Source organism: Chelonia mydas, chromosome 7, assembly GCF_015237465.2.
Source record: "Chelonia mydas isolate rCheMyd1 chromosome 7, rCheMyd1.pri.v2, whole genome shotgun sequence".
Classification (NCBI taxonomy): Eukaryota; Metazoa; Chordata; order Testudines; family Cheloniidae; genus Chelonia; species Chelonia mydas.
Genome location: NC_057853.1, coordinates 80294525 through 80316471, shown reverse-complemented (window position 1 = coordinate 80316471; position 21947 = coordinate 80294525). Strand labels below are relative to the sequence as shown.

The 21947-nt window shown below is 40.6% G+C and overlaps 1 protein-coding gene across 2 annotated transcripts in view; it reads right to left on the bottom strand.

Annotated features, from left to right (window-relative positions):
• The window catches only part of STOX1 (storkhead box 1), a 31714-nt gene extending 11172 nt beyond the window's left edge, over positions 1-20542 (bottom strand). The window contains exon 1 of one of the 2 annotated variants that reach the window (XM_037905144.2): positions 20195-20542. In XM_037905144.2, coding sequence (XP_037761072.1) covers positions 20195-20498 — 304 coding nt within the window. In that variant the 5' untranslated portion in view covers positions 20499-20542. The remainder of the gene's footprint in view (positions 1-20194) is intronic. The other variant, XM_007054650.4, reaches the window with a different exon arrangement.
• Positions 20543-21947: the final 1405 nt, after the last annotated feature.

Genomic DNA, 21947 nt, shown 5'->3' with positions numbered 1-21947 from the left:
GGAAGCAAGATGAATCCCTTTATGCTTCAGAACTTGTAATATATTTGCTCCTTTTACACATCAGAAAAGGCACACTTTACAAATTCTGCACAACACAAAGCACCACTTCTTTTCCCAAACATTTCTCTCGGTAAGACTAATTGTCTCCATTTCCTGGTAGTAGATACAAAAAGACTTGCCTTGACCCAAAATTAAGAACCTGTCACCAATCAGGTAAAATACATACCAATCCTACTGATTGCTTAAATACAACATAATGTCCATGTTGCAAAGAAACAATGAGGAGTCCTTGTGGCACCTTAGAGACTAACATTTATTTGGACATAAGCTTTTGTGGGCTAAAACCCACTTCCTCAGATGCATGGAGTGAAAAATACAGTAAGCAGTATATATTTATTTATTTTACAGCCTCATTAGCACTGACCCCCCCACTTGGTAAGGCAACTCCCATCTTTTCATGTCCTGTAATATATATATTGCTTACTGTATTTTTCACTCCATGCATCTGATGAAGTGGGTTTTAGCCCACGAAAGCTTATGCCCAAATAAATTTGTTAGTCTCGAAGGCGTCACAAGGACTCCTTGTTGTTTTTGTTGTTTTTGCTGATACAGACTAACACTGCTACCACTCTGAAACATGTTGCTCAGATTAACTTTTACAAAAGCATGTTTACTGACCCCGAAGTAGGCAGTTTGCCAGTCATGTATTGACCTTCAAGTGGTTTTACCAGTCTACTCAAACTCAGCTAATTACCTGGATACATGAAACCTGAGAGTATCTTTTTGGAGTATGTACTGGCTCACAATGTGGGAAAGTCATCTGTAATACAAGCCATAGATAACAGTACTCAGTGAACAGAAAAGCCTCCAGATACTCTTGACCAACATAAAAGGATTTTTTGTTCCATCTCTGTAACTTGGGAGGTTTACTGAGTTTTAATAGTACATAACAGATGGTAGCTTTTCCGCCTGTTTAGGCATTAAAAATAAATACTTATGTCCACTTTTAGTTCTGGTGTAAGCCAGCATAATTCCAGTGAAGTTAATGAAGTTGCATCGACTTACACCAGAGCTCAATTTAGCCCTTAGATTTCAAAACCCTGGTGTATTAACGAGTAAATCATTCTGAAGAGAAACAAAAAACACAACTAAATTATCCACATTTCCTGATATACTGATATCTGTTATACAACACAGAATGGATGTTATAAGCCAAGCGAAATGCAAGATCAACATTTCAGTTATCCTTAGTCAAAAGTAACCATGCAGAGTTAAACAAACTGACCATGCTAAACATTCCATGAATCCCATAAACATTTGCATGATAACGCTGCTACTATTGATGTTTTCTGTTTGCTGCATCTTTATATAAAGGACTAAGTTTAGCCCTAGCATAAACAGACAACTCCATTAACATGCAAGTTTTGTGCCTTTCTGTAGACATGTGGTTCTCAATCTATTTACCCTTTTTGGCCATATATGCAGCTCTCTGTGTGTTATGTGGTCCGCATCCACATATATAGATATAGATAGATACACACACACACACTCAGCCTGTATGGTCCTGAGGATTCACATGGGCCACTGCTCTATGGTGACTGGGCCGCAAGCGGCCTGCAGGCCAAGAAACACTGCTGTATACTGTAATGTAACAAGTCAGCAAAGAGACGTGCCTTTATGCACAATCAAGGAGTAATGATATTTACAGGTAAAAAGTATTAGGAAATTTTTTAAGAGGAAAAGTGTTGGTGAAGAATGAACATGGAGAGTTGTGCAAAACGTAAAAAAAAAAAAAAAAACACTGATTTATATTTAAATGCATCTTTTAAAAATCTTTCAAAAGTTCTATCTATTTCAGAGACAGGATGGGCATCACATGAAAGTGGCTGTAATGATAAATTTAATTATTCAATTAATGTGCTTAAGTACATTTGTCATATAAAAGAAATACCATATGTGCCACACCTGGTTTGAGAAATGTCCAAGTTTTTATTGATATAAACAGTAATAGTTTAGTCTTGTATAAGAAGTTCCTTTATGTACTGCTGCATTAAAGAATTTGTATTCCTGATGGGCTGGGGGAGGGGATCCTATTTGCATACAAAGAGCTTTGAGCGAATGAGCTTTGAGAACAAAAGATACAAATAAATTTCAGCATTTTAGCACTGAAATTACATTTGTGTGTAATACCTAAAAGTTTAAAAACTTCTTGTTGAAGTGGCAACTCAGCACATCTGACTGACTTCTGGGGCCATACTTATTAATCTGTGCTAAAACAGAAGACTGCATATTAAATATAAACATTATATTTCAACTACTGATTATTACAAGAATAAACTGTGACACAACATGAAAAAAACAATAGCCCCTTTCAGGTTAATCTGTTATGTAAAGATTTTAAAACCAGTGATCTAGTGCTATACTTTTAGGGCCACATTTTTCAGAAGTTCTCAGCATCAGCAGTTCCTGGAAGTCTGGTCCCAACTGCAGGTGCTGAGAACTTTTGAAAATCTAGTCCTTAGAGTTACCTTCTAACGCATGTAGCCAGTTACCATGGAACTCTTAGTTAGCACATAATAGCAACCTCAGCCTGCTTAGTTTCATTACAAACATCTGGAATACATACACACATATGGTGAAAATGAAGCCAGATATCAATACAGCATCTAAAGAGCATGATCACGGAAATCAGCTGGAGTCTTTCCAGTGGGCTTGGATCAGGCTCCAAAAAAGGAACGCAAGTGATGTGAGAAATACAAATGGACTTGTATGGCATGGCTGTCAAAGTGCAAAAAGAGGAGAAGAACTAGGTCATGCTGAAACACATTTCTGGCTTTCAGAACATGAGTGTGTTAAATATGTTCTAAGGACCACATATGGCAATGGGCAACAATTAAATACTTTAAAAATTATCACAAAGCTGGTTTCAAGCACCTAAATCATTAACAGAACACTTGACTAGATTTCCAAATACAGATAAAGACATTATAAAAGAAAATGAAGCTTTTTTTTTGTTTGCATATTTACCTACTAAGACAGAGGCTCAAGGTCCTGTATTCCACCTACAATAGCTGACAACATAATGAGCCTCCAAAATAGCATAAAGAATTCTGCTTCTAATTCCACAAGCTCTGCATACCTCAGCAAAGGAGCTAGACCCCAAACCTTTTTGATAATCACAATGGTAAAGACCTAATTTGGGTCACATCTGTTTTTTCTCATTTACAGAAAAATTTTATTTATATATAAAAGCATGTGACAGTGAGGGTGTAATGTGCTTAATAGAAAGCATCAGGAAGAGCGTATAGAGGATCCAGATGGAGGAAAAGAGAAGGGACAATGCTGTCACTTTCAAAATGAGAAGATTTATCTTTCCCAGTAAATTGACTACCAAAGGTGTTTAGTGCCTATAGATAACCTAGGTTCTAGCTCCTTTAATATATCTAATATACAGTAGAGAATCTAAGGGTTAGAAGTATTTCCAACTATTTCACTTTTTTTTTTTGGATGTAGATAAATATCACCCTTCTTTCACTGGGCATATTACTATTTCCACCAATACATCACCTTCACACCATTAAACTGGAGTAATTATAGAATTGGCATTTGTGCTGCAAAGTTTATGGGATAATTTTTCCAATAAGCAGGTCTTCTCTTTGTGGATGACAAGTGAGCCACAATCAAATGCAGATGTAGATTTGAGTTCTTAAAGTGTTAAACTTTCATCTCATCCACACTGTTTCAACAACTGAGCCTTCACCAGCTTTGGCTGAAGGGGGCTTTGGCCCTGCAGTGACATAATGGACTCATGTACCACCTGTCATATTGGCTACTCTGTTCAACAAAACCTGCCAGGCTTTGCTGGCAGTATACACCTTTTCCCAAATGTAACTGGTTCATTTCCCTCTCCAATCTCAGCTTGGCTAGAGGTTGACAGCTCCCCTTTTTGGGCCCAGGAAGCATAGTCTACCTAGTAAAAACCGCACCAGGAAGGGAACAGTTCTAAGTTAGCATCTTACCACTGGTCAGGAACATACAGAAATGACCTCTTCATTTACCTGTTGCTGAACCTGGCAATGGGTCCATATCTGAATACAAAGATACTCGAGTGGTTTAGACTTCTAAACACTAAGGTGGTTTACAAACTGCATAATCTAGAGTGGTTTTAAAGTACAACTAGTCAAAGTGGACGGAATCAAACGGTTTAAAAAAGGATAATTAAGATAAACCTTGGTGTTTAAAAACACATCAGGTCACGTGGTGTAAGACCCAGCATACATGGGGCCTCTGAGGACCGAGTAGTCTGTTTTTGAAACTCAAAGTTCTAGTCTTTGGCTAGAAAGAACTGTTGAAAGACCACGGCATGAATGACAAGCAGCATCATAACCACCACACAAAAGTTCATTGAGGAATTATTTTGACATCACAACCTACAGACTTGGAACCCCTAGTTTAGACTGTAGAATCCTCGGTGAGATTTTCTTGTCTCTTCTTCCTTGGCATCAGCACCTATTAGTCTCCTATTCCACAGCTGTACACAGTGTAGTTGTAGCCATGGTGATCGCATGATATTAGAGAGACAGGGTGGGTGAGGTCATATCATTCACTGGACCAACTTCAGCTGGTGAGAGACAAGCTGTCGAGCCACACAGAGCTCTTCTTCAAGTCTGAAGAAAGCTTGTCTCCCCCACCAACAGATATCAGTCCCATAAAAGGTATGACCTCACCCACCTTATCTCTCCTATTCCACAGGGCAGTTTCAGTTTACTTATTTTAGCCAGATATTGCAAAAGAAATACAACTTTGCAAAGCAAAACTAGCAACATGGTTTTATTTGGTGTTGTAATGATTTTAAAATGGGGTGAACTTGTTGAATTACAACAATTTCTATTTCATATGCCTTTTTCCCTAACCTTCTGCTCCAGAGTCCGATACATGTCCTGATGCTTACAGCTAACTACATACTCTATATGCACTGTACTCTAGACTCCAAGTAATAGATCAATATACGAGAAGCCAAATTAGAATAAAATAAATTCTGTTTTATTCATCATTACCTACTCCAAAACATTTCAACAGACTCTCATCACTGCTGAATAATTTTATGAATCTTGGCTGTTATTAACCTTTCCTCTTGCATTAGTAATACTCTAAATCTAAGAAAGCATTGCATCACCTACATTAAATAACTGCACACAGTATTCAGACAGTTTCCCCATGACAAGTGCTATGAAAATTATTGAGGGTTTGGTGCAAGTCATCCCTAAGTGTGCTCTGTCTTGATCATACAGATGGCAAACATTCTTCTAACATGACTGTTCTTGAAAAAAAGATATAGAAAAATCTCTCTTTAAAAACCATCTGACATATTTATCCAGATTAAGGTACTGTCTTCCAGCTTCTTCATAGTTGTCACAGTTAGTCTCCTCTGTAAATTTTTAACTGGTGGATTATATAACCCACATAACCACAACAGCTCCCTCAGACCAAAATAGCTGACAAAATTATTTTAATAAGGCCACTCACTCACCAGCAGTCTGACATATTTCCTATTTTTACCTTGAGCTTTATTTAGTGGTTTTGCAAGGTTAAATATTTCCAAATGAACCATCACATACAATGTAGTAAGGGAGTGTCAGAGTAAAAATGTGAATGGAGCAAAGAGGCCTACATTATGAACTCACATTTGACTTCTGGTCTGAGAAGTATCTTCTCTTTAATTGTAAGTACGTATACATACTGTAGAGTCTGAGCAGCTGTTACATCAATGATGGTAAAACTCCAGTTCTGTGCCAGATCATTCAAACAAATTAAATAAATCAAATCCCACTGCCTGATGACAGCACAATCAGTTTGGCTGGTCTGCATGTACCATTTCTCTATTCTAGTCTATACTGAAGAAGAAAAGTGAAGCTTCTCCAACATCTCCAGTTACAATATTAGTGGCAAAAACTGATAAAAAGATGCACATTTACACAATTAATTCTACCCTTTTACATCCAAGGTATTATACTCAGTCACTTTATTTCAATAGATTAGAATGGCTGTCTCCTGTTTTAAAGGAAAGCCTGTCAAAAGGAGCAAATAAATCAGTATCATCCATTAACATCAGTATAGGATTAACACAGGATTTAAAGAAGCAGATAATGACTAAAGCCAGTTCCATTTTAAAGTTAATTCCCCACTCTTTGTTGGGGATTCAACTTCATTCTGAAATGGGTTTAAATCTCTTGGCAATTCACATTCTGCAGCCCAATACCTATTAAAAATAATCTGATTTAACTCAAAACTGATCATCAGATGGGCTTGAGAGAACATGTTCTATAAAAAACATTTATCTTAAGTATAAATTTTTCTTCTATTATGTTCAAGGGCCAAGTAATAGCTGTTAATTACTTTAACCAGGGCACGCGGATTATAATTTAATTTTGCACATTAAGGACCCAATCCATTAATTGGATTACATGTGAGCAAAAGCTTAATTTAAACATCACATTGCATTAAAAAAAGGATATGTTTGCATTTAGTTTCTCTTTGTAAAAAAAAAATCTAATCTCAGATGTGGAATTTCATGCTCTGAGGTATGAGAGAGGCACAGTTTCCCAACTTTGCTGCTCCTGTTGGTTAATAATTGTAGATAATTTTCTGTTGCACTCCATTAATCAGTCAGCAGCACATCTGTCATAAATATAAAGGGAAGGGTAACCACCTTTCTGTATACAGTGCTATAAAATCCTTCCTGGCCAGAGGCAAAACCCTTTCACCTGTAAAGGGTTAAGAAGCTAAGGTAACCTCGCTGGCAACTGACCCAAAAATCACCAATGAGGGGACAATATACTTTCAAATCTGGGGGGGAACCAAAGGGTTGTCTGTCTGTGTGATGCTTTTGCCGGAAACAAATCAGAAATGCAAGCCTTCCAACTCCTCTTAAGTTAGTAAGTAATCTAGCTAGAAATGCGTTAGATTTTCTTTTGTTTAATGGCTGGTAAAATACGCTGTGCTGGAGGGAATGTATATTCCTGTTTGTGTGTCTTATTGCAACTTAAGGTTTTGCCTAGAGGGATTCTCTCTATGTTTTGAATCTGATTACCCTGTAAGGTATTTACCATCCTGATTTTACAGAGGTGATTCTTTTACCTTTTCTTTAATTAAAATTCTTCTTTTAAGAACCTGATTGCTTTTTCATTGTTCTTAAGATCCAAAGGTTTGGGTCTGTGTTCACCTGTACCAATTGGTGAGGATTATTATTATTATTGGGGGGGAGGGATAGCTCAGTGGTTTGAGCATTGGCCTGCTAAACCCAGAGTTGTGAGTTCAATCCTTGAGGGGGCCATTTAGGGATCTGGGGCAAACATTGGGGACTGATCCTGCTTTGAGCAGGGGGTTGGACTAGATGACCTCCTGAGGTCCCTTCCAACTCTGATATTCTATGATTCTATGATTATCAAGCCTTCCCCAAGAAAGGGAATGTAGGGCTTCAGGGGGATATTTTGGGGGAAGACGTCTCCACGTGGGCTCTTTCCCTGTTCTTTGTTTAAGACGCTTGGTGGTGGCAGCATACGGTTTAAGGACAAGGCAAAGTTTGTACCTTGGGGAAGTTTTTAACCTAAACTGGTAAGAATAAGCTTAGGGAGTCTTTCATGCAGGTCCCCACATCTGTACCCTAGAGTTCAGAGTGGGGAAGGAACCTTGACAACATCTGTTAACATTCCCAACAAACAAACAAACCAAACAAAAAAAGAATATTTTTCTTTTATAAATGAAAGATAAAAATTTGAGGAGGCTCTCTTCAAAAAGAAAAAAAAATTACAGAGAAGTTTTGTGCCTACAATCTTCTTCTGTTCCTGACATAAATGTCATTTCAAGGAGAATTTTGTTGTATACTGTATCAGTCTCCAAAACTGTAAGCTGTCCCAACAGTGGTCCCCCTTCCTGCCTGAACCCACCTGATCAAACCAAGTGGAGAACATCCGTGTTGTGATGTCAAAGGGAGCAGGGCTTCATTTGGTTCTGGTAAAAATTTCAGGGGTTCACTGAACATGCTCAAGAGGAGTAGTTCTATTTTTTTTTTTTTAAACTCCCTCTTCTCTCTTTCCAGAAAGGTGGTTTTTCTGGAAATGTTACAACTTGAGTGAATTTACCTAATCAACCCCCTGCTAGTCTCCTCTTTACCCTTCCCATGAAAATACATACAATTCCACAACACATACACAATTGCATTTTTAACACAATGTACCCCAAAGTATTAATCCTAATTCAAGAAGGTTTAACTTAATTCAGTAAAGTTAATTCCATATGTTTTGTTCAGGATACAGTCAATGTGTCACATCCACTACAATAAAATAAAACAGTTTAAAAAAAAAAACCAGGGTAAACAAAAAAGCGTGCCTGTCTGTGTAGATGACACTGCTTTAGGAACGCTGGTTTTGCTTGTGTCTTCATAAACCAAATCTGTTAGAAATATAGTACACCAACCTTAATGTGAGTTTCTGAAGTGTCTAAGATTGCCTGTTGATCTTGTTAGATATCATTACACATCAAGGCAATGCAGGCAATCGTATTTCTCGCTATGACTACCCTGCTTTGCACAACTCCAACCATTACCACCACCTTTGACCTATGTGAACTGTGAAGTTCCCTTGGATTACACCAATTTAAAAAAGAAAGGGTATGGTTACATTTACACCATGTTGTTAATGAGGCCATGCAAAACAACAGCCATCTGGAAAAGCTATTGGATTCCCATGGGCCTTCAACAAACATTCACAATTTTCACAACTGAAATGCATCTGTTCATATTGGTCATGAAAGTCAGCATCCTCCAGTATAACGAGAGATAGACATGTTCAGACTAGCGAAATAAATGTTGAAATGAGATTTAGGAATTTGTTGATAGTTTGATTGCATTAAACTAGTGTTACTTTAAACTTTGCTTCCTTATTTACACAAGATAATGTAAATATGTACTTTTAAAAAATCAGTATTCTGCAACCCACATACTATAGTCTTATTTGCATGCCAGGAAATGAAACAAACCTGTACAATATAAAAAAGATTGAGTACAAACTGTAGCTTTTATTCTGAGTTGGGGGTTAATACTGCTAAAGTCTAAGTAGGAACTTCTGAATGGCAATGTAAAAGAACTCAAAAGACCAAGAACAAAATTCAAGCAATATTTCATTTTCTTTTTTAAAAAAATCAGAAGAATCTTTAAACAAATTAAACATTTTCTAGGGGCTAGATGTTTCCAGCAACAGAGAGACTGTCCATGCACTTTAATTTTTCCATCCCCAATCATTTTTGTAGAACTGTTTGTTTTAATTTCAAGACAAATTAAATTGAACCACTATACTACATATCAAGCAGAAGTGATATGAACAGGGACAATTACTTATTGGTTAGACAATCTTTGCTAGGGGCCATCTATTGCATATGGTAATATTTCTATTGGTTTGGATTTTTTTTAAATGAAGAGCCGGATTTTCAAATGTGCTGAGGACTGGAGCTGCCACTGACTTCAAATGGAATTGTGAGTGCTCCGAGCTACTGAGTCTTTGGAATCAAAAACAGGCTCTCATAGTCATGGTATTAGGAGCATCAGATGAGTAAGTAACTAACAACAGACAAGTTTTCAAAGCCATCTTGCTTCAAGATAAGTCATCTTTCAAAGAACACAAGACATTCTTCCTGAGATTTAGCAGCATAGGATTTACAGAAATGACTATAATAATCAGAGATCAAATACTAAATAGAACACACTAGTTCACAGTTTCAGACTCAGGGTACTGGAAATAGCCCTAGAGTAATAAATTTGGGCGTAACAGTTTACAAATTTGAGATTAGTTAGAAAATATTCTTTATATTCTGATTACCTATATACAGTTATAAAAAATACAAACATGTACAACATGTTTCTTAGGCCACCAAAACTTTTCAAGTCAGCACATAGAAAAAAAAACACACTAACTTATTTGGTTACAAAACTAATCAACCTTGATTTTTAAACCTGTAACCTTGTTTACCAGAGCAGATCAAAGTCTGGAACAGACATGAAAGAAGTGCACAGTAAGGAAATCCAAGAAAAAGGAATCCAAGAAGCACATAAACAATCTCCTGCTGAGTTGCTATCCTCATTAAGTTTGTGTTCCCCCATGTGTAACGTTACAGAACAACTCAGCAAATGGAAGGTCTCAAGAATCATGAGATTTCTAAAAGTCTCAAAATATTAGTGAGCACTGCTCAAAAAACAATTTCACCTAGGCTTTCCATAATGATATGTTGTGACATTATGATGCTAACATTGATATTAATTACTGTATACATAGTTTACATGTTATTTAGGAGCTCTCTCTTCAGTTTATTTATGATGCTTTAAAAAAATATATAATTTGTTCTCAACAATTTAAATGTGTAAAATGTAAATGAGTTTTAAAAGAATATCAAAGTTTACTCAGTAGAAATTTGCAGAGTTACACAAGTTTAATTTCAATATTAATAATACAAATATAAGCAACTGGTACAGAAACGTTAGGTAGTCAAACACCCATGTAACTGGGTTGCTAGTATTTGTAGAACTGTTTGTCAATACTATCATGCATGAGTTGCCAAATAAACTGTACAATGTACAGCCAATATAACAATGCCAATTCCCAAATATCAGCACTTCTGTTTAGGCCAGCTCTACACTACAGATTTTTGCCAGAATAGTTGTCAGTCAGGGTATGAAGACCAACACAGCTCTGACAGCAAAAGCCCCTAGTGTAGATACAGCTATACAGGCAAAACTGTGCTTTGACCCGCATGGCTCACTCAAGGAGACGAGAGCCAGGGCTTTACTATACCAGTACAAAGCTCAACTTCTTACATTCAGCTGGTGTTCCAACCAGGCCTCAGGTCAAATCAAGGCCCCAATTCTGCAAGCGGATGGACCCATGCGCCTATGTGGAGTCCCACTGGCTTCAGTAAGGGTCCACTTGTGTGAATCTGATCGCAGGATCAGGGTCTAAATGAAGCGTGCAGGGCATTTTTACTAGATGTTCTAAATGGGCTGCTTGCGAAGAATTTCAACATTTCAGGTCCACTGCTGTATAGTTAGCAGGTTCTCTAATTCAAGTATTCAAATACTCCTAACCTCCACCCTCTAGTAAAAAAAGGCTACATTTTCTCTCAAATTTGAAAAAATGCTTTCTCACCATGTACCTGACACACCAGGTGAGAATTTTGCTGGTATCAAATTGATAGTACAAAAGAAGCATAAAAAGTGTTCATTCTCCTTGTTTTCCACATTACTGAATCTCTTTCTGAAGGAACTTTCAAATAACCCATCTTATTCTCTTTAGAAAGTGATATACTGTGTTGACAAAATATATTGTTTTTTAAAAATTCTGCATTTAAAAAAAATGCAGACAAACTAATATTGGTCTTTAAAAAGGCTACTTTTTAGAACTTGTCTGCAGCTTTCCAACTTCACTTCCTTTCTGATAGAAAGTTGCTGCTGTCATTGGAAGGACTGCTTGTAGTTCCCTGGATCTGCCATTGCAGATGGCAAGGAACAAGCAAGAGGGGTTGACAAGGCTTTCCATCATCCTCTTCCATCTGAGATTAGCAATCAAGAGGGGGCTGACTTTTGGCATCGAGAAGACACTTTCAACAAACTATATTTACATAGGATGATCAGAGGAAAGACAGCAGGCTGGGATGCTGTGGAAGCAACCTCTAATTAATAGCCAGAGAAGACAGACAATGGGCTACAAAAATAATCACTCGAGCAGAACAGCAGCATTGGCAACCTATTTCAATGAGTGGGCCATCCAGAAGAGATCTATGCAATTTCAAATAAGAGCTAGCAAGAACCACTGAATTTTCTCCCCTTCATTTATTAAATTACTCTCAATATAGTTGCAGCTTTGTTTCTTCAAGAGGGACTGAATGTCTACTTTTACTTTTGTGTCCTTCACCAAAATGCTTTCCCTATCTCTCCAATTCACAGTTGCCATACAGTGACTAAAATGAACATATAATTAATTCAACTCTTCCCTTGGGGACTAATTTTCCTCATCTCTCTCAATGGAAGCATGACACAGTTACAAAATTGCAACCAACTCCCTCTGTCATCAAAAAATGCCATTGGCGACATTTCAATTATTTTTCCAACTTTATTTTGAAATGAGAAAAAATAGTCAACACCGATCCTTTCCTATGGACAGTTTCAGTTTTGATCAATGGGCATTTTCTGATAAAAAACAGTTTGTCACAAAAATTTGCAACTGGCTCTACTATTTTATAAACCCTATACAGAGTTGCAGTTGAAAAATTAGGTTGCCTCAACCGAAGTATAAAATCTATTTTTAAACATTAAACACATGATAAAATCAGATCTTTTTGGTTCTGCAAGTCAACGTATAAGAACTACGTAACATTCAATATTTCTTTTAGTATATCATCACTGTGCTGGAAAGATGTACTGCAGAAAAATAGATTTTAAGTGAAACCACTTCAATCAAATCATACTGAATATATGGAATAAATTGCAAATTAAGGACAAAGAAGCGAAACGATATAAATAGGGCCCTACCAAATTCACGTCCATTTTGGTCAATTTCACAGTCACAGGATTTTAAAAATCAAAAATTTAATGATTTCAGCTATTTAAATCTGTGTTGTAATTGTAGGGGTCCTGACCCAAAAAGGAGCCTTGGGAGGGGGGTCGTAAGGTTATTGTAGGGGAGATTAGGGTACTGCTACACTTTCTTCTGTGTTGTTGCTGGCGGTGGCACTGCCTTCAGAGCTGGGCAGATGGAGAGAGGTGGCTGCTAGCCGGGATCCCAGCTCTGAAGGCAGAGCCACTGCCAACAGTAGCGCAGAAGTAAGCATGGCATCGTATGGTACTGCCAACTTCTGCACTGTTGCCAGCAAAGCTGGGCCCTCAGTCAGCAGCCACCACGCTCTGAAGGCAGCAGCTCAGAAGTAAGGGTGGCATGGGATAGTATTGCCACCCTTACTTCTGCACTGCCGTTGGCGGGGCGCTGCCTTTAGAGTTGGGCACCCAGCCAACAGCTGCCACTCTCCGGCTGCCCAGCTCTGAAGGCAGCACAGAAGTAAGGGTGGCAATACCGCAACCTCCCTAAAATAACCTTGCAACTCCCCTGCAACTCTCTTTTGGGTCAGGACCCCCCAATTTTAGAAACGCTGGTCTCCCCTGTGAAACTTGTATAGTATAGGGTAAAAGCACTCAAAAGACCAGATTTCATGGTGGGAGACCAGATTTGAAGGTGCATGATGCGTTTTTCATGGCCGTGAGTTTGGTAGGGCCCTAGATATAAATGACAGGAAACTAGACATTTCTATGGAGCAAGAGAGAATTGAAAGAAAGTCGGGAGGTAGAGTAACATCTAATAATAGATTTAAAGAGAAAGAATATGCTTATTGGGCCAAATGGCTTTTTCCTCTGTAGCACTTTTATATGCTCTTACCATCAAGCTTGTGCATCTCCAGTCCAGCATATTTACAAAGAAAAGTCCAAGTTAAAAGTGCAGCTTCTTCACAACAGAGCCCAGATTGAACTGGGGCCATTAGGTAATATCTCAATACAAATTAATACTAATAGTCTTCAATCATCAAAAAGCTATCACATCATTCCCCTTTTTGAATATTCCCCTTCTACTATGCATCAAACTCAAGCATGTTTCCTTCTTCAAGGTTCTAAACCAGGGGTTCTCAAACTTTTTCTTTCTGAGGCCATCCCCAACATGCTATAAAAATTCCACAGCCCTCCTGTGTCACAATAATGGGTTTTCTGCATGTAAAATCCAAGGCCAGTGTTAGGGGTCTAGCAACAGGGCAATTGCTGGGGCCTCATGCCACAGGAGCCCCCACAAAGCTACATTGCTAAGGCTTTGGCTTCAGCCTCGGGTGGCGGGGCTCAGGGCCCGGGCTTCAACCTCATGCGACAGGGCTTCGGCTTTCTGCCCTGGGCCCCAAAGTCTAATGCTGACGCTACTTGGCAGCCCCCCTGAAACCTTTTTGCAGCCCCTCAGGGGGCCTCGGACTGGTTTGAGAACCACTGTTCTAGACAACTCTGCCCCTTCCGACCTAATCAATTGTGTCACTTTGCATCAATCCCTCCCCTCTGCTCTGACAATGGTTCCCATCCTTGACTTCTTTTCACAAACAACTCTGTGCTTTCTTTCATGCTGCTCCCCTGTGCAATTTAAATGATGACAGTCCATGTGGATGAGTTCAGAAAGGTATGCCTTTCCCTTTAAAAACCTACCTCTGCCACAATGTCAATAGCAAACCAAATTTACATGCATAATCTTCACAAACAGCTCCATGCTTTCTCCCATGCTGCCCTCAGGCTTGGGAGGAAATCTCCATAAATATCCCTCTTCTCTCAACATAGCTGAATCTATACCAGGGCTTTTGTCTGCACAGTAAGTCAGACATAGCTATGCCAACCTATTTTTTTAAGTACAAACCAAGCCTTACTTTACTCCCTGAAGTAAGGTTTTACTACTAAAAAAGAAAAGGGGTACTTGTGGCACTTTAGAGATTACCAAATTTATTTGAGCATAAGCTTTCGTGAGCTACAGCTCACTTCATCAGATGCATTCAGCACTGAATTTGGTAGTCTCGAAGGTGCCACAAGTACTCCTTTTCTTTTTGCGAATACAGACTAACACAGCTGCTACTCTGAAACCGGTTTTATTACTGTTGACACTGCAGTACTAACACAGCTCTGAGACAGTGAATTGGATTTTATTCTGGTTCAATAATCAACTGCCAAAATTCCCCTGGCTCCTAACTGGGTACCTGATCCATTGGGTTTATAGGAGTCAAAGGCGGTCAGATGTGATACTGGCCTCATTGATCCTTTGTGTACTGTCGGCTACTATCAACACACCTGATATTTAAAAGAAGCCAGCTGAATTTGCAGGGCTGATTATATAACAATTTTACTCATAAGAACACATTTAATCTGAGATCAGAAAAATTTCAAACACCCATCTCACAATGCAATTTTTACAGTCACTTTCAAGTAGAACTTCACTTTAAATACTTATGCTAATGATCGAAAGCCAGGGATATTAGCAAGAGCAAAAAAGTTTAACTTACAGAAACCAGTCTACCTGCAGAGAGTAACCCACTTGATGAATGTTTCCCTCAATAACAAAATAAGAACCTCATTTGTTAGAATATAAAGTACCTTTTTCTATCAATGCTAATGAAATCACATGTTTAATTGAATAAAGGTCCTAGTTATACTGGTCAGGGAATCTGTTAAGAGATCTCTAGCCAACTTTGGTTACACACAAAGTCCCTGTGAGAAAGGTGCCAAACTGATTATCTTGGTAAATGTAGACTTAAGAAAATTATTCCCCACTTCCCCTCAATGTGTGTTAAAACTGATAATAGGACAGCTAAGGGAAGCAGGACAGAGGATAGTTTACCAAAGTGAAAAGCCAAACAAATTTACTAGGTCCTTAAAAGAAAAAAAAAAAACCACCCAGGATTTTAAACTAGGAATTAGCATGTTGAGCTCATTTTTCTATTAATAACATGTTTTATATAGACACATAAAATTCAGACATTAGGTTAAATGCAAATAACTCAGATTAAAAGAACAAGCAAGCAAACACGTAGATTTTTGACACAGAGCAAGGACTACACTTAAGTATCTCACTTATCACATACTTGGATATTTATATATTCATTTTGCAAATTTAGTGCTGTCTATAAGCACACACACACACAGAGCCAAAAATTATCCTAATTAACCATTTCAAAAATGACCCAAAGAACTTCACAACCTACCTAAAAAAAAATAAAATAAAAAAAAAGCAGCAGCCTTGATATCCTTTTCCCCCCAACTGAGGAAAAGCCTAATAGATAGGCCTTGTAACATGTTCTGCAGGTGAAAAACTTTAGGTTCTATTTGGTGCAAGGGCTAAGCAAATTCTAGATCTGAGGGCACCCCGGTGAGAATGTCCTGCCTTCAGACTATAGATATACAAATGTAGGGATTAGCACCTCCATCTCCCAGTTTCTCTCTATTGTCAGGTTAAAGCACAAAGAACTTTTTGAAATACACAGGATGCAAACCATAAAGGGCTTCATGGATGAAAACAAATGCCTTGAATTCAACCTGAAAAACCATGAGCCAGTGCAGTCCCTGGAGCATAAGTGTAATATGCTCCATGTGTGAACCACAACTAAACAAGTGGGCTGCCATATTCTGCATTTGCTCATATTTCTGAGTGGTCTTCAATGAAAAAGAGCACTCCCATAATCAGGGTACAATACGTTTATGCATAATAATCACGACTGCAATCTGACCTCATTAGACCAGATGGTTCACTAGTTTAATTAATTGGATATCAACTAATTGCATAAGCCAAATGATATTGAGGTCTACATGCTGCTCTTTATAATGCAATCTGATTAGAATATTCAACAGTTTCTGTCCATTTTTTTAAAACAATTGGGTGCTCCAGTCATGGACCAGGAGGACTCCATTGTGCAAGATGCTGTACAAATACAGAATAAAAGACAGTCCTTGTCCACAGAGTTTATGATCTAAGTAGATGTTTACTACTATCCAATAATGAAAACAAGTTCATTCTCAATTTGCTGAGTTCACTTCCCCCATTGGACTACCACTCTCTCCCAAAACACACTAGAAACAAACAGCTCCTCCAGAATCCTCCTCCACCCACACTAAAATAAAAAGTCTTGTGTCCATTTGATGGCCTTTAAGTCTTCACTAAATCTTGGCTATCTTTGTTTAAATTGTAATTAATAGTGTCCACAATGTTTTAGTTAAAAGTCAAACCAGTGCTGCATACAATAGACATATCACCTTTGATGTACATGTACTTCCCGTAGTTTATACAGATGGGATGAAATCCTGGCTTCACTGAAGTCAGTGGCAAAGTTCCCACTGATTTCATGCTGGACACTATATTCTTTCCTTGCTCATTTATATCCACTCTAGCAGTATCAGTACTAGGTCCCACAAGTCAGAAATTCTAATCACAAACTATAAAATGATTTGAGCATACTAGAAAGGGCTGGGGTGAGAGAGGATCAGAATTTGTTATTTAACTTGTTGATGCTCTTCACAGCATTTTACCATGTTCTTTTGAAAAAGCCACTGGCTTCATTAAATAGAGAGAACATGTCACTTTTCAATTAATTTAGTTATTCCTTTAAAAATATAGCAAATATATGCAACAAAATAAAAGTGAAAGCAAATAAATCCACCAGGAATAAACAAAAAAAACCCCAACCTATTTAAACTAAGAGGACTACACCACTGGAAAAAAAGTAGGCTAGCTTTCAATTATTTAAACGAATATTTTCAGGTCAATTTCATTGGTATGAAGATAGGCCTACTCTCAGATCTCCAAGTCATTTTCTTTTTGATGGCTTCCCACCACATTGGCTAACAGATTGCTCAGGGTATCTTTAAATAATATTCCCACCAACTAACACTTCAATAGTTAACTTCAATGGGGCTCTGCACAGGTGCAGGAGTCTACCCATATGGATCCAAGTGAAGGATCAGGACGACAGTATTTTCATTTAAAACCTACAGTAAATATTTGTACTTAAAGGAAACTTTTACAGTACTAATGTTAAACCTAGTTGTATCCATTAGTATCATACATGGAACTAAAAGTACTACACAAAGTCACACCTTTTCCACTAAGTGAAGACCAAACAAACAAAAAATAGCCAGATTTCAGAGTAGCAGCCGTGTTAGTCTGTATCCGCAAAAAGAAAAGGAGTACTTGTGGCACCTTAGAGACTAACAAATTTATCTGAGCGTAAGCCATTTCCAGCAATTGACAAGAATGTGTGAGGAACCGAGGGGGGGGGGAATAGTTTTACTTTGTGTAATGACCCATCCACTCCCAGTCTCTATTCAAGCCTAAGTTAATTGTATCCAGTTTGCAAATTAATTCCAATTCAGCAGTCTCTCGTTGGAGTCTGTTTTTGACGTTTTTTGTTGAAGAATTGCAACTTTTACGTCTGTAATCGAGTGACCAAAGAGATTGAAGTGTTCTCCAACTGGTTTTTGAATGTTATAATTCTTGACGTCTGATTTGTGTCCATTGATTCTTTTACGTAGAGACTGTCCAGTTTGGCCAATGTACATAGCAGAGGGGCATTGCTGGCACGTGATGGCATATATCACATTGACAGATGTGCAGGTGAACGAGCCTCTGATAGCGTGGCTGATGTGATTAGGCCCTATGATGGTGTCCCCTGAATAGATATGTAGACACAGTTGGCAACGGGCTTTGTTGCAACGATAGGTTCCTGGGTTAGTGGTTCTGTTGTGTGGTTGCTGGTGAGTATTTGCTTCAGGTTGGGGGGGCTGTCTGTAAGCAAGGTCTGGCCTGTCTCCCAAGATCTGTGAGAGTGATGGGTCGTCCTTCAGGATAGGTTGTAGATCCTTAATGATGCTTTGGAGAGGTTTTAGTTGGGGGCTGAAGGCAATGGCTAGTGGCGTTCTGTTCTTTTCTTTGTTGGGCCTGTCCTGTAGTAGGTAACTTCTGGGTACTCTTCTGGCTCTGTCAATCTGTTTCTTCACTTCAGCAGCTGGGTATTGTAGTTGTAAGAATGCTTGATAGAGATCTTGTAGGTGTTTGTCTCTGTCTGAGGGGTTGGAGCAAATGCAGTTATATTGTAGAGCTTGGCTGGAGACAATGGATCGTGTGGTGTGGTTTGGATGAAAGCTGGAGGAATGTAGGTAGGAATAGCGGTCAGTGAGTTTCCGGGATAGGGTGGTGTTTATGTGACCATCGCTTATTATCACCGTAGTGTCCAAGAAGTGGATCTCTTGTGTGGACTGGTCCAGGCTGAGGTTGATGGTGGGATGGAAATTGTTGAAATCATGGTGGAATTCCTCAAGGGCTTCTTTTCCATGGGTCCAGATGATGAAGATGTCATCAATGTAGCGCAAGTAGAGTAGGGGCTTTAGGGGACGAGAGCTGAGGAAGCGTTGTTCTAAGTCAGCCATAAAAATGTTGGCATACTGTGGGGCCATGCAGTTACCCATAGCAGTGCAGCTGATTATCACTACAAAAGGTTCCCCCCCCCCGCTCTCCTTCTGGTAATAGCTCACCTGACCTGATCACTCTTGTTACAGTGTGTATGGTAACACCCGCTGTTTCATGTACTCTGTGTATATAAATCTCCCCACTGTATTTTCCACTGAATGCATCCGATGAAGTGAGCTGTAGCTCACGAAAGCTTATGCTCAAATAAATTTGTTAGTCTCTAAGGTGCTACAGGTCCTCCTTTTTTAAAAAATAGCCAGTTTCCTTTATTCATAGAAATTAACGTCCATATGTACTGGTTTGTACAGGCATCACAGAATCTGTAGAAACCCCTGATCCTGCAAACGCCTATGCTGATGAATAACAGTGACTCCCACTTTGGGGCTACACACATGCATATTAGCAGGACCAAGAGTCACACTGGAAAGTACTTAAGTAAAGGAAACTTTTAAGGGGAGTTTTACTGAATCTACAAACAGATCACTAGCCCAGAAAAGGTCAGTCTATCAGTGTCACATACATGTAAATTATTTTAAACAACTGCACATTATTTTCCAGGCGCCTGAGAACATTTTGCTGCTGCCTGTGAAGTGCCTCTCTCTCTCAAGCAGAGCCAACTTCTTTTCAATAAAAATCCACCAGCATCCTTCAGACCTCTTTGATACCTGGCTGCTTTTTTCCAGCAACACAGGCACATCATGCCTCACACCAGACATCATCTACCCAGGGAGGCTGATTCATTTTAACTTATAATATTTTGGTTTGTGTCGCAATTACGAATTTAGCAGGAGACTGCGCTGCCAGGCCAGCGGTCTCTGGCCACAGAGAAGGGGGAGCAGAAAGCCAACGGCAGGCTCCCTAGCCCCAGAAAGAGAGGACAAGGGAGGGAGAAATATTCCCCCGCCCCAGTGGGATTATGCCACAGGGCAGGCAGCCTCCTTCCAGTTTAGCTGCTTTCTCTCCAGGTGCCCCCTTACGGGGTTTGCTTGGTGATCAGCCACACTCACCCCTCAGTGTGCGATGGGGACAGCTCCCTCCCTGCCCCTTTGGGGTCACCTCCTAACAGAGCAGCCCAGCCTGGGGACCCGCCTCCCCTCTGCGGTGCCCAGCGCTCCCCGCAGACTCACCCACTGCCCGGATGAGAAACCCCTGCGGCGGCCGCAGCGCCCTGCGGAGCCAGGCGTCCCGCAGCCGCTGCAGAGGGGCGGCGGGGCCCTGCAGGAGCAGCACGCCGCCCCGCAGCCAGCCCTGCAGCGAGACGCGGGAGACGGCGCGCGCCAGCCCGGCGTTCCAGTGGCACCTGGCGTTGGCCCGGCGGAAGGCCCGGAACAGCGCCGCCCCGCTCGCCTCCCCGGCCGCCTCCCGCCGCCGGCGCAGCACCAGGGCCAGCGAGCCGGGCGCCAGCTGCACCGCGCGGCGCGCCCGCGGCATGCTCAGGCGGGCTCCGGCTACGCATTGTCCGGCTGCCCCTGAGCTGCCGAGGAGGGAGCCAGGCTGCGGGCAGGGGGCGGGGACAGCGCCGCGGGGGCAGGGCCAGCCGGGAAGGCACCTGCGCGAGCCCCGGCTTGGCCCCGCGCCTGACGCTGGCTCTGCTCCGGCGGGGGGCGGGTCTGTGCCCTATGAGTAGCGGGTGTCCAGGACCCAGAGCCGCCGGGGGGCCAGCACCTCGCCTGTCCCACGGGAGAAGGGAGGTTTTTACCCACGAAAGCTTATGCTCAAATAAATCTGTTAGGCTTTAAGGTGCCACCGGACTCCTTGTTGTTTGTGTGGCTACAGACTAACACGGCTACCCCATGATACTTGGGAGGCCCCCCCCAAATCTTTCCCTGAGGCAAGGTCCCGCTGGGCCCCGTGGGAGGAGCGGTGGCTCCCACCCACCCCGCTGATAGCGCTTTGCAGGGGGAGAGCGGGGCTTCACTTGCCCATCCAGCCTCAGGTTTAGACCACTCCCTGAGCACTAGGGTGACCAGATAACCTGAAATTTGGGTCCTTGTCTTATATATGCAACTGTAGCCTCCACCCCACCCCCACCCCCCCGCCCGGAAAAGTGTCCCAATTCACACTTGCGAGCTGATCACCCTACAGACCAGTCCTGGCATGAAATGCAGGGAAACTTATAGTGGGGACTAACATGCTTCTTTCTTGGGGAGACACGTTGGTATCTGTCCACTGCCCCTCGTCCCTCCTAGAAAGTTTGTTCATTAAAGAGTCTGCTTAACTCCAGCCCCACCAGCCGGTCCTTGATAAAGACAGTAGTAGGGAGGCTTGCAACGCACAGCCTGAATCAAAGCTTTGCTTGCAAATGCTCTTAGCTTTTGTGAAAGGAATCACTTGTGAAGTTGGAATCTCCCACGCTGTGTCTCTGTCCCAAAGCAAATATTTTGGAAAGTCTGAGCAGAAAATCATTCAGCCATTTTTGAAACTGGTACAGTATTCTAGCTGCACTTTTAAAAGCACTGCTTGAATGGTCCAACTAGACATCCAACTAGCCCTCATTGAGGAGCAGTGCATAGGAAACTGGTTTGGGTCAGGGCTGAATCTAATCCTAAAATGACTTCAGAAGAATTTGGCTTGATGTGTTGAATCTAAAGTGTAATAAATTGGGTTAAGCATGAAGGGGCCAAGAAATGGTGAAGAGCAACCTCCCTGACTGAGATTACTATTCTGGGCGAGATGGTCCTTTGTGGTATTCTGAGGTTCCTTTTATTTATGAAGAAATGGAAGAAAATGCAGTTTTGGGAGAGAAGAGTACTTGTGGCTATGGATGGGACTGAGTGCTGAGCTGAATCAGGGGCTTAGTGTTGTTAGATGTAGCCAAACTATGAGCTAACAACATTGTCCTAGCCTTAACCATACATTTCATGGCTGTTGGTGGTTTAA